General features: G+C 41.1%; 1 protein-coding gene across 11 annotated transcripts in view; it reads left to right on the top strand.

Moving 5' to 3' along the window:
• Tanc2 (tetratricopeptide repeat, ankyrin repeat and coiled-coil containing 2) overlaps positions 1-16160 on the top strand; it is a 296480-nt gene that overhangs the window by 266745 nt on the left and 13575 nt on the right. For 8 of the 11 annotated variants that reach the window (XM_076935618.1, XM_076935617.1, XM_076935616.1 and 5 more), the window contains 8 exons: positions 1726-1911; positions 3946-4039; positions 9688-9821; positions 11085-11208; positions 14025-14200; positions 14483-14615; positions 15161-15190; positions 16012-16103. In XM_076935618.1, coding sequence (XP_076791733.1) covers positions 1726-1911; positions 3946-4039; positions 9688-9821; positions 11085-11208; positions 14025-14200; positions 14483-14615; positions 15161-15190; positions 16012-16103 — 969 coding nt within the window. The remainder of the gene's footprint in view (positions 1-1725; positions 1912-3945; positions 4040-9687; positions 9822-11084; positions 11209-14024; positions 14201-14482; positions 14616-15160; positions 15191-16011; positions 16104-16160) is intronic. The other 3 variants (XM_076935613.1, XM_076935614.1, XM_034505177.2) reach the window with 1 other exon arrangement.

The following is a 16160-nucleotide window of genomic DNA, read 5'->3' as shown; positions in this document are numbered from 1 at the left end:
ACACAGATTGCCCACCTATATCAATACCTCCTTTGTTGGAATAGATGCTTCTAGAAAGAGAATATGTAGTCCTGATGTTACTCTTGATGTAATTTACATCCTAGCTAGGTCCTTGAATCATCTCTGCCCTATACCACCATGCCATTTTTTTAACTTTCTTCTTCATTGTTTTCCCAGAGCAGATGGTTACACTGTTTATTCTCTTCAGAATCCTATCACATCTCTTCTGTGTTTTGTATTAGTACAATTAAGCTAAAAACAAGATGTGGAGCCTAGCATGGTGGTGCACAGCTTTAAAACCCAGCAATGGGGAGGCAGAAGCAGATGGATCTGCATGAGTTTAGGCCAGTCTAGCCTACAAAGAGAGTTCCAGGACAACCAGAGCTATATAGAAACTTTGGGGAGGCAAGGGGTGCACATCTGTAACTCCATGACTTGGAGGCTGAGGGAAGAGAATCACAAGTTTAAAGTCAGTCTGGGATATATAGAAAGGCCCACCAAAAAAAAAAAAAAAAAAAAAAAAGGAGGAGGAGGAAAGAAGGAAGTGTCTGTCTCGGGGATCGTCTGTCACAGAACAGTGTTCTTTGCTACACTGGCCTGTGCTCCTGCCTAACAAGAAGCACTTGGTTTTCTCTCAGCATCATCTCTCCCTGTGCTCTTGGTCTTGGTCTGTTGCTCTTTCACTTGTTACTTCTTTTCTTTTCTTAATTTACATCACCTTTTTCTAAATATTTGTAGGTTTATAGATATTTACCTTATCTTACCTACCTTAAAAAAAAAAAGTCCTCTCACCTGCTAACCAGAAGCTACATCTCATCTCTTTCCTTCCCTTCCATATTCTTCAGACCCATCCTAAGAGTCGTCTTTCTTCCTCACTGCTCATAATCCAGCTTCTGTGAGTGATAAACAAATTGGTATTATATAAATATAACTTTTATTCACCAAATATAAGTGTTGTCTAGGAGGCTTACAGCTGAATAAACTCACCCTTTCTAGTTCTTTCTGAAGTCTGGCTGGCTGGTTCAACTAAGCTATTGTGATAGCCCAAACTGACTGGTTCAAATTGGCTTCTTTCACCTTCTGGCTGAAGTGCTCTGCTTGGAAAGATTGCCTCTGAACTCCACAAACTAAACTGCTCCAAACTCAACTGCTCTGCTCTGAATTGAACCAAACTGTTCCAAACTCAACTCCTCTGAACTGGCACACTCTCTCTCCCTCACTGCTCTTAAGTAGACTCTCTTTCCAGTCTGTTCTTATAAGAGTTGGGCAGATCCTGTCTATGACTCATTCTGTCAAATCTGCCTCTGATTTGTTACTTTGCCCTTCAGTTAGACATTTCAAACATAGCTGCTTTCTACAAACTAAATTCACCTACACTGTTTGAAAATTAAAGGTGTGTGTACTAAGGGTATGTCTGTATTCCATCTAGATCATTCTGTAATTTAGAGCATGTCTGCATTCCAACCAAATCACCTGAGGGTTTTATTTTATTTTTTCTTTTACTGTAAAAACAAAAGCCTTGCCTCGTTTTCTGGGGAAAGTTCTCTGCAGGGGGATGGATGTTCAGGGGAACTGGAGATCAATTATAATATAGGCTGAGTAGAAAGTGCCCTCTTAAGTTCAGAGTGGGAAAGGGTGGTGTAGACACCTGCAGTCAGCCAGTGTGGCTAGGGTAGAACACAGCCTCTAGCCTTGTTCCCAGCTCTCTCTATTCTCTTCCCATAGGTAGATCACTTGGACAAAAATGGACAGTGTGCTTTGGTTCACGCTGCTCTGCGAGGTCATCTAGAGGTTGTCAAGTTTCTGATTCAATGTGACTGGACAATGGCTGGCCAGCAACAGGGAGTGTTTAAGAAGAGCCATGCCATCCAGCAGGCCCTCATTGCTGCAGCCAGCATGGGCTACACTGAGGTAAGAAAAAAAATGATAGGATTTTCCGCCAAATTTTGTATTAAAGAACCTAAGAAACTGTGGGGGAAAGACTTTGATGCAACAAAATTGGTGAAAATGCAGCCAAATTGGTGAAAAGTTTTTAATCACTATTATAAAGAATAGGGGATTAAACTCCACAAAGCAGTACTCAAATACTATAGTACCTAGAAATATGTATGTGGAACAAGCGTGAGAGTCAGAAAGGAGACTGGAAGTCTCACAGCTCCTCCCACACTTGCCGTGACACTAAGACACAGAGGAGTTACTGGCCTGTGGACATACAGTCAGGCGTTGTGGGACAGGAAGGATGTAACCCGCAGAACCTCAGAATGGTTGATTTTGGTCCTGGATCATACAGTTTACTTACTGCCTTAGAATCCTAGTTTTCATCCATAAAGTCACTGGGGTCTTTTTTACAAGGCTGCTATGAAGGCTGCTCTAAATAATTAACACCATGCAAATGACATTTTCTACATTATTAATAGGTGTGGCAAATTCATGGACTTGGTAGTATTCTGTGAGATGTTAAGTAACTGACAATGAGGGAAGGAAAGGAGTGTAACCAGGGAGCAGGTACATAAGAGCTTATGCTTATTGTAAATTTTAATCTAAGGAATGAGTTACACAGTGACAGTGTTCTCAATTGAATGGTTAATTGAGTGTTGGCTTTGGCCAAATTTAAATCTGTAGCCAACCTGTGGTTGCAACCTAACTATGATGTAACAAGTGGAATTGCATCTAATTTGCTCTTTTTCTCAGTAATTTTACTGCCATTAAATCTGATTTTTGATTCACTATTAACTGTCTCTCATCTTTATGTAAACTCTACTGATTAAAAGGAAACACATTTCAGGTTTAGTTCTAAACAAAACATTGGTTTATAAAGTTTGTAACTATTACTACCATAGCTGACTTCAAGCTGCCAGTGTTATATCACTCAATATGAAGGTGGGAAGAAATGCACAGAAGCACACGTAACAATGTTTCATCCATAGAGATACAATAAATATAAGTAACTTTAATATCACAGATGATAACAATAAGACATCGTTAAATAATTCAGAAATTTTAAGAGTTGAGGGGCTTTTTTTGTTTGTTTTTTTGTGGTGTTGAGATTAACTCTTACCAGTGAGCTGTGTCTCCAGCCCATGGTTAGGTATTTTTCATCTTTTTTCATATAATTTATTATTTAAGTTTTAATAAATGCCTGGCTTTGTTTAACAATCAGCTTGTAAACTGGTGTGGTGGTGGTGCACACCTTTAGCCCCAGCACTCTGGAGGCAGAGGCAGGTGGATCTCCGAGTTCAAGGCCAGGCTGGTCTACAGAGTGAGTTCCAGGACAACCAGGGCTACACAGAGAAACCCTTTCTGGGGTTGGTGTGGAAGTCAGCTTGTAAAATTTCTGAAACTTATAGAATCAGTTCTCCTGGGTCTCTACTCAGGAGCCCACCCCACTGCCGGAGATGCCCCAATGAAGCAATGGTCCTGGCATTAGGTGTCACCAAATGCATATGAAGCAAAACTGAAGTTTGTATGGTCTATGGAAAGTCTCTTAACTCCTGATACAATCAGATTCCTGGAAACAGCTGTCACTTTTGTTTGTGGTTTGCAGTCAGTCATTCTCCCTCCCAGGCAGTCCTTGCCGTACTTCTGAGAGGAAACAAGGAAACAATTACTTTAAGGAAGTATGGGCCTCAGCTTTCTCCACATTTCTTTCCTCTGTCTTTATTGGGTGGTGGACAAGAGATTGTGTCAATTGGCTTAAATAAGAATAATATGTAATTTTTAAATCACATGATATATGGAGTATGTTAAATGAAAACATGTAAACTATCTGATAGGACAGCTTTCTATCAGAATGGTTTCAGTTTTCTTTTGTAAAGCAAGCAGTACTGATTGTTTTGTATGTAAGAAATTTAGTGAGCGGATTATCTTCCAATGCTCCCAGATCAATGAATGCCAGCAGCACAACATCTCACCTGCAGTGTGAGCTGACATGACTTCTTGTTTCAGATTGTCTCCTACCTACTTGATCTTCCAGAAAAAGATGAAGAGGAAGTAGAGCGAGCACAAATCAACAGTTTTGACAGTCTCTGGGGAGAGACAGGTACTTCTCTGGGACATTGCTGTCTTCTCTCAGTGGTGTGTTATATTTATGTTGACTTTCTGGGTCTTCTTTTGAGTCTGGCGTACTTCAGCACTCAGTCTTAAGACTTTAAGACAAGTCCAGTTCAGCCCAAGTAAAAAGTTAGGCAATTTTTCTCTTTCAGCCCACTTTCCCTTTGGATTCTCCACCATTCCACTTTTTTTATTTTATGTATATGAGTACACCATTGCTCTCCTCAGACAAATCAGAAGAAGTCATCAGATCTCCTTATAGATGGTTGTGAACCACCTTGTGGTTGCTGGGAATTGAACTCAGGACCTCTGGAAGAGCAGTCAGTGCTCTTAACCTCTGAGCCATTTCTCCAGCCCACCACTTTTTAAAAAATATTACCACTCTTGTTCCAAATATTTCCTTATGGTATGGTAAACAAAGTAGAAATCAGTTATGGCCTTTCATTTGTTTGTATTACCCTTACCCTACTTCCTCTTCCTTTCTTCCCAGAGTAGTGCCGCATCTACAGCTGTAACTGGGAAAGTCCTGCTTCCATCCACAGCTCTAGCCCAGTAGATGTCATTATGGTTATCTAGCACTGTCAAGCCTTACATTGTGACTGAAGCTGCCAGCTAGATGCAACCGAAGGTGCCACCCTGATCTAATCTAATTCCTCAGGGTCTATAGAAAAGTATTTTCTGTCATTTGGTCCTTACTTCACCAACAGTAGCTCTTCCCTTGTGGTTGATGCAGGAAATGAATGCAGTCTTTCCTCTAAGACTAGACTAGAGCATCTGGAGAAACATAGTAACCTCTGATGTGTTTTCATAAAACTTGGGCAGGGAAAACAGTAGAACAACCACAGACATGTTTCTTACTTGTCAGGAGAAAGAGACTAATATTGAGATGGTAAATGTGTGTAGCGTGTTTCACTAAACAAGAAGGGCATACATTTGGTAAAGATGAGAATGTTGTTAAAAAGTTTGAATTTATCTAACATTTATCACTTGTTGAATTGCTTTCTTTCTTCCCCTGCTAAAGTGTGCATAGGTTTCATGACTTCTTTCACATGTGGAATGGTCCAGAGCTCAGGAATTTCCTTCTCAACAATTTTTCCCTTTGTAAAAGCCAAAGAGAGCAGATGCCAGGCAGCTGCCGCTTAAGAGCCCATGATAGATTAAAGAAAAATGTTCAGCTAGAGACAGCTGTTGTCCTTGGAACTCCATCCTCAGAGAGGTCAGAGGAAGGTGACCTAAAACTGCAAAAAGGGCATGTTGATTTACCTTTCTCGTCAGCAAAATCTTCTCAATACAGTGTTGCCATACCTCCTGATACAGCCTTCTAACCAAGGGCATGAGAATAGGAAGGAGGCCAAAAATGTCATGATCCAGTGGTCACATTGGGTACAAATTATAAGGCCAGTACTCATAGTGCTATACTTCAAATAAATCTTTAGATTCAGAAAATATATAAATTATGGCTGATGAGATGGCTCACTGGGTAAAGTGACTGCCATACAAGTATGAGAACCTGAGTTTGAAGTTCAGCATGGTAAAATCCCCAATGTCCACAGAAAAGTGCCCACATAAAAGCATGGCAGTATGCATTTGTAACCCCTACACTAAGAGAATGGAGTCAGAAAGATCCCCAGGGGCTCTCAACTGGCCAGCCTCACCAACAAGCTCCAGGTTCAGTGAAGAGTCGCTGTCTCAAACTAAGTAGAAAGTAATGAAGGAAGACACCCAAGACATCAACCTCTGGCCTCTAAACATGCTTGCATGGGTAAATACATCCATACACACACACACACCCCACATACACACACACACCAGATTCACCCACACAAACTAAATGAGGGGCTTAATTTTTATTGAATATGAATCTCTTATTCAAATAAAGCTTTATGAACTGGCTGGTGCAATGATTCAGGGGGTAAAGGCACTTACTGCAACTATATTGACCCGAATTTAATTCTGTGAACCCACATGATAGAAGGAGAGGACCAGCTCCATAAGTTACCCTTTGACTTCTACATGCTCAATGTATTACACGTGTGCACACACACAAATAGTTAAAAAAGAATAAATCTTTATACTCAGAATTTAAAAATATTTCATACTTAAAAGCACATAAACTTTTATTAATGTACCACCTCAAACATATAACAATTAAAATTACATTTAACTGATATTTACATGCAGTAATTTTACTATTAAAAACAATGAAAAATATACTTTGCAACAAAATATAATTTCTTGATCTATAAAAAAATTACTTGAGGCAAGGCATGGTTACATACATCTAAAACACCAAGACTGGATGGAGATGAGGTTGGCCAGCTGTGTTCATGACCATGTCTAGCTGTCATCTGAAGGCTGCTGCCAGATGACATCATAACCTAAACAACAGAGATTATACAACAGAACAAGGCAGAGTGGAACATTAAAAAATGTGTTACTCAGTAGAGAAAAAAAGACCAACCAGAATCATATAATTGTTAGAGTAGACAGTGCCATTTTCCAGGCAAGCACTGTCTGTGAATAATATGTTATGTGAACTGGCATCCTTAGTGAAAGGCTTGCTTCTGAAAAACTAGTCTATTTTCTTCAGAGTGCTATCAGTTTTGCTTTGTTTTAAGAAAAAGAATGTTCTTGGCCTGTACATACTTGGAAGTTTGCCACAACCACCTAGTATTTTAAACAAAATATGGGAGTTAGAAATTTTCCAAGTAGATGATTCGAAGCATGTCTTAAGTTCTTAGCTACTCTTGTGTTCAAATGCCTATGCAAGCCTAACAGCTGTTTAAACTATTAAAAATATCACCTGGAAGCCAGGCATGGTGGTGCATTTGGGAGGCAGAGGCCAGCGATCTCTAAGAGTTTGAGATCAGCCTGGTCTACAGTGAGTTCCAGGATATGAAGAGAGACTCTTATCTCAGGAAGGAAGGAAGGAAGGAAGGAAGGAAGGAAGGAAGGGAGGGAGGGAGGGAGGGAGGGAGGGAGGGAGGGAGGGAGGGAGGGAGGGAGGGAAAGAGGGAAAGAGGGAAAGAGGGAAAGAGGGAAGGAAGGAAAAAGAAGGAAAAAAAGGAAGGAAAAAGTGTGTGTGTATACACACACTGCATTCAGTGCATGCACACGTACACACACACACACATCCACTACAGAGAGGACAACACTGTCTTCCTGTGAAAAACTAAGCAGAAAAGCTAATGACAAGATTTGCAAAGTAAAATTGAGTATATCTTCAAAACTTGCCATATTTTCCCTTATGAACCCATTTTACCCTTAAGGCAGGAAAACATTACTTGAAAGCTGAGTGTGTGTTATAAGGAGTGTTAATTTTACATATGCCTCAGTTATAGATAAATTAAGCTAAACCCGAAGGCCAATGCCAGGCCAGCCAGATGGCTTGGTGACCAGGACACCTGCCGATTAGCCTACGGACCTGGGTTCTGTCCCTGGGACGCAAGTAGTAGAAGAAGAGAAATGAACCCTGCAAGTTGTCTTTGGTTCACATTTGGGGTGTGTGTGTGTGTGTGTGTGTGTGTGTCAGATAATGTAAATGTTTAAAATAAGTGGCCAATTGAGATGAATTTCACTAGCTTCTTTGATTAGCATCCAACATTTGAAAACTAAAATATGTGCACCTGCCTATTAGTGTTTGATTTGTCATTAGAATATATGGCTATAATGAAGGAAGGGCCTTTTGTCAGCCTACCATATCAGTTTTCCAAGTCAATTTAGAAGATGGGGAAACATTTATTCCCAATTTGTTTTTTTAACAAAATATAACTCCTACTGTTTTCTAATAATTTTCTATTTTCCTACCCTTTGTCCAGGCTTTAAAACATAAGGGCTAGGGAGATAGCTTGGTAAAGTTCTGTCTCACAAACATAGGACCTGTGTTCAGATCCCCACCACCCACATAAAAAATTGAACACAATGGCATACATCTGTAATCCCAGCACTAAGGAAGCAGAGACAGGTGAAATTTAGAAGCTTGCTGGCCTCTAGTGTAGCTCTAGGTTCAGTGAGAGACCCTTTCTCCAAGAAAAAAAAATCAGATGGAGAGTGTTAGTCACTGTTAGAGACACCTTGCTCATGGCAATTCTTATAAAAGAAAACATGTAATTGGAGGCTTGCTTACAGTTTCAGAGGGTGAGTCTGTTAACATGGCAGGGAGTTTGATGGAAAGTATGGAGCCAGGACAGTAGCTGAGAGCTACACCCTGATCAACAAGCAGAGAGAGATTGAGCTTGTCATGGGCTTTTGATACCTCTAAGCTCACCCCCAGCAACGCACTTCCTCCAGCAAGGCCACATTTCCCTATGCTTCTAATGCCAAAGAGCTCTCTAGTCCTTGATGACTATGCATTCAAGCATAGCAGCCTATAGGTGCCATCTTATTCAGACCACAGCAGAGAGTAACTAAGGAAGACACTTGGTGTCAACCTCTGACAACCTACACATATACAAACACCATACACACAGAGAGAATGTATTTATTTTTAATTAAACAACAGATTTCAGCTAGGTATGGTAGCATAGACCTGTAATCCCAACATGGGGAGCTAAAAGGAACACTGAGTTCAAGCCCAGCCTGGGGTACATAGGAGACCTTACCTCCAAATAATAAGTAAACCTATGCATTTTAAGTGTCATGGTTAAATAAATGTCTGTCTCTTACATGATGGACGTTGTATCTCCAAAATATTCTTCCTACTTTATAATCAACACAAAAAATGAAATATACACTCAGAATGTCAACTACACCAAAGATCATAAATAATGGACAATAGTGTAGAAAGAAAAATAATTAATTTCTTCCTCCTGTGTATCCTTTATATTCACTTTATAACTATTATAGCATTATAACTGTTAGAAGAAGAAAGTCTGGTGCAGTGTTGCATACCATCCCTGCAATCCCTGAGCAGGCATTCGATGTCATCAATGACTACAGTGTGAGTCTAGGCTGTGTGAGACCTTTCCTAGATCCCTGCCCAAACAGAGGAAGAAAGTTGTCTTTTTCACACTTGTTTTCTCATCTCTAAAACCTTCTTACCTTGAACAGTTCTGACCCTCATGGTTGCAAATCTGGTTTTAAAAGTTTATTATCTTCATTAGTTTAAAAAGAAATAAAAAAATAGTTCAAAGCCTTAAATTACAGTTCTTGCTTTTGGTTCTTTAGGTTTGAGAGCACAGAAGTAGAGGTTGACCAAGACTTTTCCTAGCCAATTTTCTCTACAGAGTCACTTCTCTAGACTTCATTCATGCATCCAGTAGTAGGTTTGTAACTAGGTTGAGAGGCTTAAAAAAAAAAAAGAGACACTTATAGCAGAGTAGACAGTTTGAGTATAGGAAAAATGAAACCAGGTGAATTTGACAAAAGTGACTTTTCAGTGAATTCATTATTATGATTGGCCCCAGACATTGTGTCCTCTTTTAAATGTCTTTATTATTTTTCTTCAAAACTATCCTTTCTGGAAAAGGCAGCCCAAATTATTATTCTTGAAAGTAAAGTGATTACATTAATCAGACATACTAATTTACTGTGTTTGCATTAAACAAAGCATTTAGAAACACATTAATACATGTTTAACATTGAAAACTAGAAAAAAAGGAGAGCCAGCCATTTTCAGTCTTTGTTATCTGCCTTTAGCCCTGACAGCCGCAGCCGGAAGGGGCAAACTGGATGTGTGCCGTCTGCTTTTGGAGCAAGGGGCAGCAGTGGCCCAGCCAAACCGCAGAGGAGCAGTACCTCTATTCAGCACTGTTCGCCAGGGCCATTGGCAGGTAAGTAGGGTGCTGCTTCCAGCCCTCAGTTAAGAATGGGTTCCAGGTGGAAACTTCTGATGCAAAGAAAAGAAGCCACACTGGGTTTCTCAGCAGTCTTCAGGCTTGAGGACATGGGCCTTTGTTACTAATGCTCCACTGAATTGAGAATGTAAGAAATTAGCACTCAACCAATGAGGTAATATGTACCTCTAATCCAAGCACCCAGGAGGCAGAGACAAGCGGATCTCTGTGAGTTCAAGGCCAGCCTGGTCTACAGAATGAGTTTCAGGACAGCCAGGATAACATAGAGAGACCCTGTCTCAATAAAAAGAGGGTGGAGGAAAAAGAGAGACCCTATCTCAATAAAAAGGGGGTGAAGGAGAAATTAACACTCGAAACCATCATTGTGAGCTAGATGGATTTGCCCTGGTCATGGAGCAACGCCCTCCTCTCTACAACATCTGCCAGTTACATGGGAGTTCCCATCTCAGCAGGCCCTTTCAAACCAGTTACTCACAGATGTTTCAGACTGGCTGGAAGAAAACACACTATGTGCAGACTCTAGTTACTTGATCCTTCCAGAGGTTTGGACTCTAGAGAAACCGTTAATTTACACACTAGGATGGAAAAAGAAAGAACACTGATAATGATCTTTGGAGATTCTTAAGGAGAAAAAAAGGCTCTAGAAGCCAAACAGTGCTTAACAAAAGACACTGCTGAGCCAGGCGGTGGTGGCACACACCTTTAATCCCAGCACTTGGGAGGCAGAGGCAGGCAGATTTCTAAGTTCGAGGCCAGCCTGGTCTACCGAGTGAGTTCCAGGACAGCCAAGGCTATACAGAGAAACCCTGTCTCAAAAAAAAAAAAAAAAAAAAAAAAGACACTGCTATTACCAGAAGCACTTTATTGTAGTCAGTTCAGTGGTAAATGTGTATTGCTGCTGCAGGTTTGTAGCCTCCAGAGATTAATAAAATGGAACTGACAAAGGTAGTTACCTGGGGTGGGACCACATCTTGACTTGTCTTTTTTTCTAACTTAATGTCTTAGTCACATGTTCAGAGATGAATCCTCATTCATCTGTCTCTAAGGGAGTTAAGATAGTAATCACATGCCATTAGGACTGTACAGAAAGTCATAAGTAGGTTGCTACAGTAGAAAGCTGCTTATAGGGTGAACTCAGCTCTGCAGCAGAGAGTAGTTCACACTGAAGGAGACTGCATGCATGTATTGTCTCAGCGGCTCTCCTTACAATAACCAGCCTCTGTTTCTCTGCACTTGCAGATTGTCGATCTTTTACTGACCCATGGAGCTGATGTCAACATGGCAGACAAGCAGGGTCGTACTCCCCTGATGATGGCTGCTTCTGAAGGCCATCTAGGAACCGTGGACTTCCTCCTTGCACAAGGTAAGCCCTGAGAGTCAATGAGTAAAGCCTGTAAGAATCCACTTAACTCCAGGCATTCGGACGGGACATGTTTGAATGATATTACTAATTCAGTTGATTAGAAAACGCAAAGCCGAACGGGGAGAAGGCTCAGAGGTTAAGAGCACTGACTGCTGTTCCAGAGGTCCTGAGTTCAATTCCCAGCTCACAATCATCAGAGGGGATCTGATACCCTCTTCTGGTGTGTTTGAAGAAAGTGACAGTGTACTCACATACATAAAATAAATAAATCTTTAAAAAGAAAAGAAAATGCAAAGCCAGATGCTCCTGCTCTCTTTTTATTTTTCTCTTCCAGTTTTTTAAAATAAGATTCTAGGCTGGCCTTGAACTCATAACATTTGTTTCTTGCCTCAATCACCTAAGTATACCTGGTACTCTCTTGCATGCTGTGTGTGTGTGTGTGTGTGTGTGTGTGTGTGTGTGTGTGTGTGTGTGTGTGTGATATGCATGTGCATATGTTATATGTGCATTCGAATGGGCATATGTTTTATCACTATGTAGACCAGGCTGACCTCAAACTTGAAGTGATCCTCCTACTACCACTACCAGCCTATCCACTTACACATTGGGGAGTTCTAACTCTGACATTTTCTTTTTTTTTAATAGCCTGAGGGATTGTTACGAAATCAATACATTCTGAACTCTTTCTTTCAAATCAGTAATCTCTAGACTTCAATTTTTTTATGTATGCCCAGTAAATATCCATCTATTTTAGAGGCTGATTTGCTGCTGCTGCTGCTGCTGCTGCTGCTGCTGCTGCTGCTGCTGCTGCTGCTGCAGGCGGGCGTGGGAGCGGGGGTGGTATGGTGTCTTACTATGTAGTTCTGGCTGGCCTGGAACTTGCTCTGTAGACCAGGCTGGCCGCAAACTCACACAGATCCACTTGCCTCTGCCTTGGGATTATAGGTATACACCCAACACACCAGGCTAAGCTGGATATCAATTTATCAGCCTGCACAGCTAACATTTTTTTCTTGGATTCACAGGAGGTAAAGGAAAGTTAAGACACGTGCTAGCAATGAGACCTTAATAGCAATGAGAATTAGGCTATTGCTATTAAACTACTATAATAATTCCTTGGGGCACTTTCCAGAATACTCACACCCTTGGTAAATGGGAAACTGCATTTTCCCTACAGGTGCCCAGTGGTAAATCATTTCCATTTCCTGCTTGATTGCTATAAGCTCAGCCACCTATGCAGTAGTGGTGTCGCAGATTGCCATGTAGAAAAGGCTCAAGCAGGAATATAAATCTTAGGCTAGAACAAAGAAGTAGGCTTCAGGCATGAAAATGACTTTGGGCTAGGACATGGAAATATGCTCAGATATTTTGGTCATCCTAATATGTCCTTAGAAATAGTGGTCACAGGACTCTGTTTATTACCTTGCTTGTTCTTTGACTATAGGTGTGGCTTGTTCCTTGACTATTTGCATCTATTGTGTTGCTAGTTCCTCAACCTAGAACTGACCTTAATATTTGCATGAAATTAAAATGGTATAAAAGCAAAAAGGAGAAGGAGGGATGGGGTAGGGGGTTATGGGCGGAGAATGGGGAAAGGGGATAACATTTGAAATGTAAATAAATAAAATATCCAATTTAAAAAAAAAAAAAAAGGAAAGGAAAGGCTCACCATTAGTAGCACTGCAGCACCATCTAGTGGAGTCTCGGATGTGGTTCAAGCAGTGGGTAGTGAGGAGATTGAAACCATGACATCATTCCAGTTAGCCTTCGCTGTTAATAAACCAACCTTAACTACAGATGATTGTCTATGTGCAGATGCACATTCCTTTAAGCCTTTTGAAGAACTGTGTCCAGAGCTGAACAGTCAAGGATGGTTGATTAGGAAGACTGGCTTCACTTAAGAGACTTGCTGTGGATCTAGCTCTATCTTTTCAAGAAAGACTTGTTTCCGTAACCTCAGACTCAGGTGGCTAGAATCAAGAACTGTTCTTGCAGGGTACAGTGTAGCTCTTGCCTCCACAGTACAAGTTGCCAAACAAGTCTGACTTCATATCTACCTTTATTTCTGTTAGAGGAGGGGAACAGCACTCAGAGGGAACAGACCTAGGTTCTTAAGACATGGCATGAAGCAATGTTCCAGAACAAACTATATCCAATAGAAGAGGCAGGGCCTCTTCAGCACTGATGACCTTTGATGACTACTGTGTTTGCTCCATGCCAGTAGACACTTTAGACAACAGAGGTTTGTTCTCCCTTACCAATGCTCTTTGAACCTTTTGTGTTTCTTTAGGGTTTTTTTTTTTTTTTTTTTGGTTTGTTTTGTTTTTTCACTTAAGTGAGTTTTCACTAAGTAAGTTTAGACTTCATTATTTATAAAACATTGTAGAATAGGAACTCTCAAGTGATTTTAAATTTTTTAAGTAATCTATAATTTAGAAGCTGGTAATACAGTTTAGCTGGCTGAGTACTTGCCTAGCATACACGAGGCTCCAGGTTCAATCCCAGTACTACAAATCTGGACTGGCACACACCTATCATCACAGCACTCAGAAGATGGAGATGTGACTCAGCAGGCCTTGAACTCCTGTGTAGCCCAAACTACCTCAAACTCATGATTTTCCTGCTTACTCCTACCTGTTTTAGGGATTACTAGTATATATTACCATGGCCAGCCAGGGTTAATCTTAAAATGAAAAAATCTAGAAGTAAAGGCTGTTCTTCAACAGCATATATCCCTTAAATATCAGCATTCCTTTCAGCTACAGACTGCTGTGTCCTCAGTCCTGTTACAACAGAGCTCTCACTCACTCTTTTAGGTGCCTCCATTGCCCTGATGGACAAAGAGGGCTTGACAGCCCTCAGCTGGGCTTGTCTGAAGGGCCATCTCTCAGTAGTGCGCTCTCTAGTGGATAATGGAGCTGCTACAGACCATGCAGACAAGAATGGCCGGACCCCATTGGACCTGGCGGCTTTCTATGGCGATGCTGAGGTGGTAAGTACCTTTAAACAGGCCTCAGGAGAGAATGGATGGGGGTGCTGTCCATTAAGAATACTATCTAGGATCAAATGTGAAGTACTGCTTTGATAGTTCTAACATAGACTCTTCAGAGGACAGGAATATACAAAACATTATTCAAAATCAAAAATATCACTATGGCCAGAAATTAATTAATATATTTTTTTTTCTCCTGCTTCAGACAAGACAAACAGTTTGGATGAGGCAAGCTGTATCCATGTGCCTTTTAATCCATTCTGCTGCTTGTTTCTTTCCTAGGTCCAGTTCCTAGTGGATCATGGGGCCATGATTGAGCATGTTGACTACAGTGGAATGCGTCCTTTGGATAGGGCAGTGGGTTGCAGGAACACGTCTGTTGTAGTAACTCTACTGAAGAAAGGAGCCAAAATAGGTAAGAGAAAGAGAGATGGTATTGACCATCTGTGCCCAGGGGCCAGTGGTCTGGCTTTCCTGGGTTTTTGGAGTGAATGTATATAGTTCTCCCTCTGTCCTGGTCCAATTACTGCCCAAGTGAACAAAAGGCTACTGGCCCAGAGAGAGTACCATCTGAGCTATAGTCATAAACCCTGTATCCAGAGTCACATGACTCTCTGCCCTGCCCTTTGTAGCTTTAGCCAGGAGGCTGCGCTGAGCTTATGCACATCTTAGTGCTGCCTGTGCACTAGCCCCACCCTTTGAGCATCCTGGCTCCCTGCAGCGCCATAAGCCTTTGCTTTCCTTTGCTCTCCGCTTCACTCTCCAGCCCCTGCTGCTGCTATCCCAGCTGCTCCCTCACCCACACACTGTAGACCAGGGTTGGCTGATGTGCTGGCTTTTGCTGCCTGCCTCTCACTGCTGCTTTTTCCTTCTTTTTTTTTTTCTTTTTTTTTTTTTTTTTCACCTTCATCCATTTTTTTTTCCTTTCCTACAACTTTTTGTTTTCTCCTTTCTTTGAAGGTTGTCAGACGTTACCGAGTCGCCCACGAGGTATATTTCACCGCTGTCAGCATCAGGCGTGGTCTGATGGCTTGGTCAGCTTTGCCTTCTCCTCTTTGATTTAGCCTGCATGAGTTCCCTACACCTCTAATCTTTTAATTTACTTCACCTTAAAAGAAGATTTTTTTAATGACTGTTGCAGAGAATAACTTGAACTTTTGATAACTAACCCTGAAAAGCTTAGTTGGTAAATAATCCAGTCATCTGTAAACTAATCAATTTAACTTTATTCTTTTCTTTCGTGAGTGGTCTTCTTAATGTTTGTTTCATATCTATTGACATTAGAATTATGCCCCTGGTTCCAAGTGAATACCAGGAAGTCCTATTTGGTCCTCAGCTCTAAGGGAGCCTTTAGTGTCCCTAAGGGGAGGGTTCCCTTCTACAGAGTGCACACTTCAAAACTGAGTCTATGTGGGAGTTTTTCATCTCAGACAGAAATTATTCTTTTTTGGCTTTTTCTAATCTTGTGGTAACCTTTCTTCCAACTTCCTGATTTAAAATCATTTCAAACTAAGCCATTATGTGTATCACACAGGTATCACAGTATACACACATTATGTGTGTCACTGCTCTCCTGTGGCACAAGCTTGGACACTTCAGATGTTCTTATTTTAAGGTGAATACGAGCAAATCCAATGCAGCTTCTTGGCAATGGGAGTCACTAAAATACTCCCAGGTCTAAAAAATGAGGTAATTATTGTGGAGCAAGTTGTTCTCTCAGCAGAAATTCCCCAGGATATTTTTTTCACCCAGCTTCCTACCACCTTACATTGTATGAGTTCTTTACCCATCATGCATCCTGTACACTGCAGGTCCAGCCACATGGGCGATGGCCACCTCCAAACCAGACATCATGATCATCCTGTTGAGCAAGCTGATGGAAGAGGGGGACATGTTTTATAAGGTGAGGGCGGGAGGAGCTGCTGTTTACATGGAGAATCTTGAAAACTTGAAAGTTTTC

This window comes from Arvicanthis niloticus, chromosome 6 (assembly GCF_011762505.2).
Source record: "Arvicanthis niloticus isolate mArvNil1 chromosome 6, mArvNil1.pat.X, whole genome shotgun sequence".
Taxonomy (NCBI): Eukaryota; Metazoa; Chordata; class Mammalia; order Rodentia; family Muridae; genus Arvicanthis; species Arvicanthis niloticus.
This window is presented reverse-complemented; position numbering and strand designations above follow the sequence as displayed.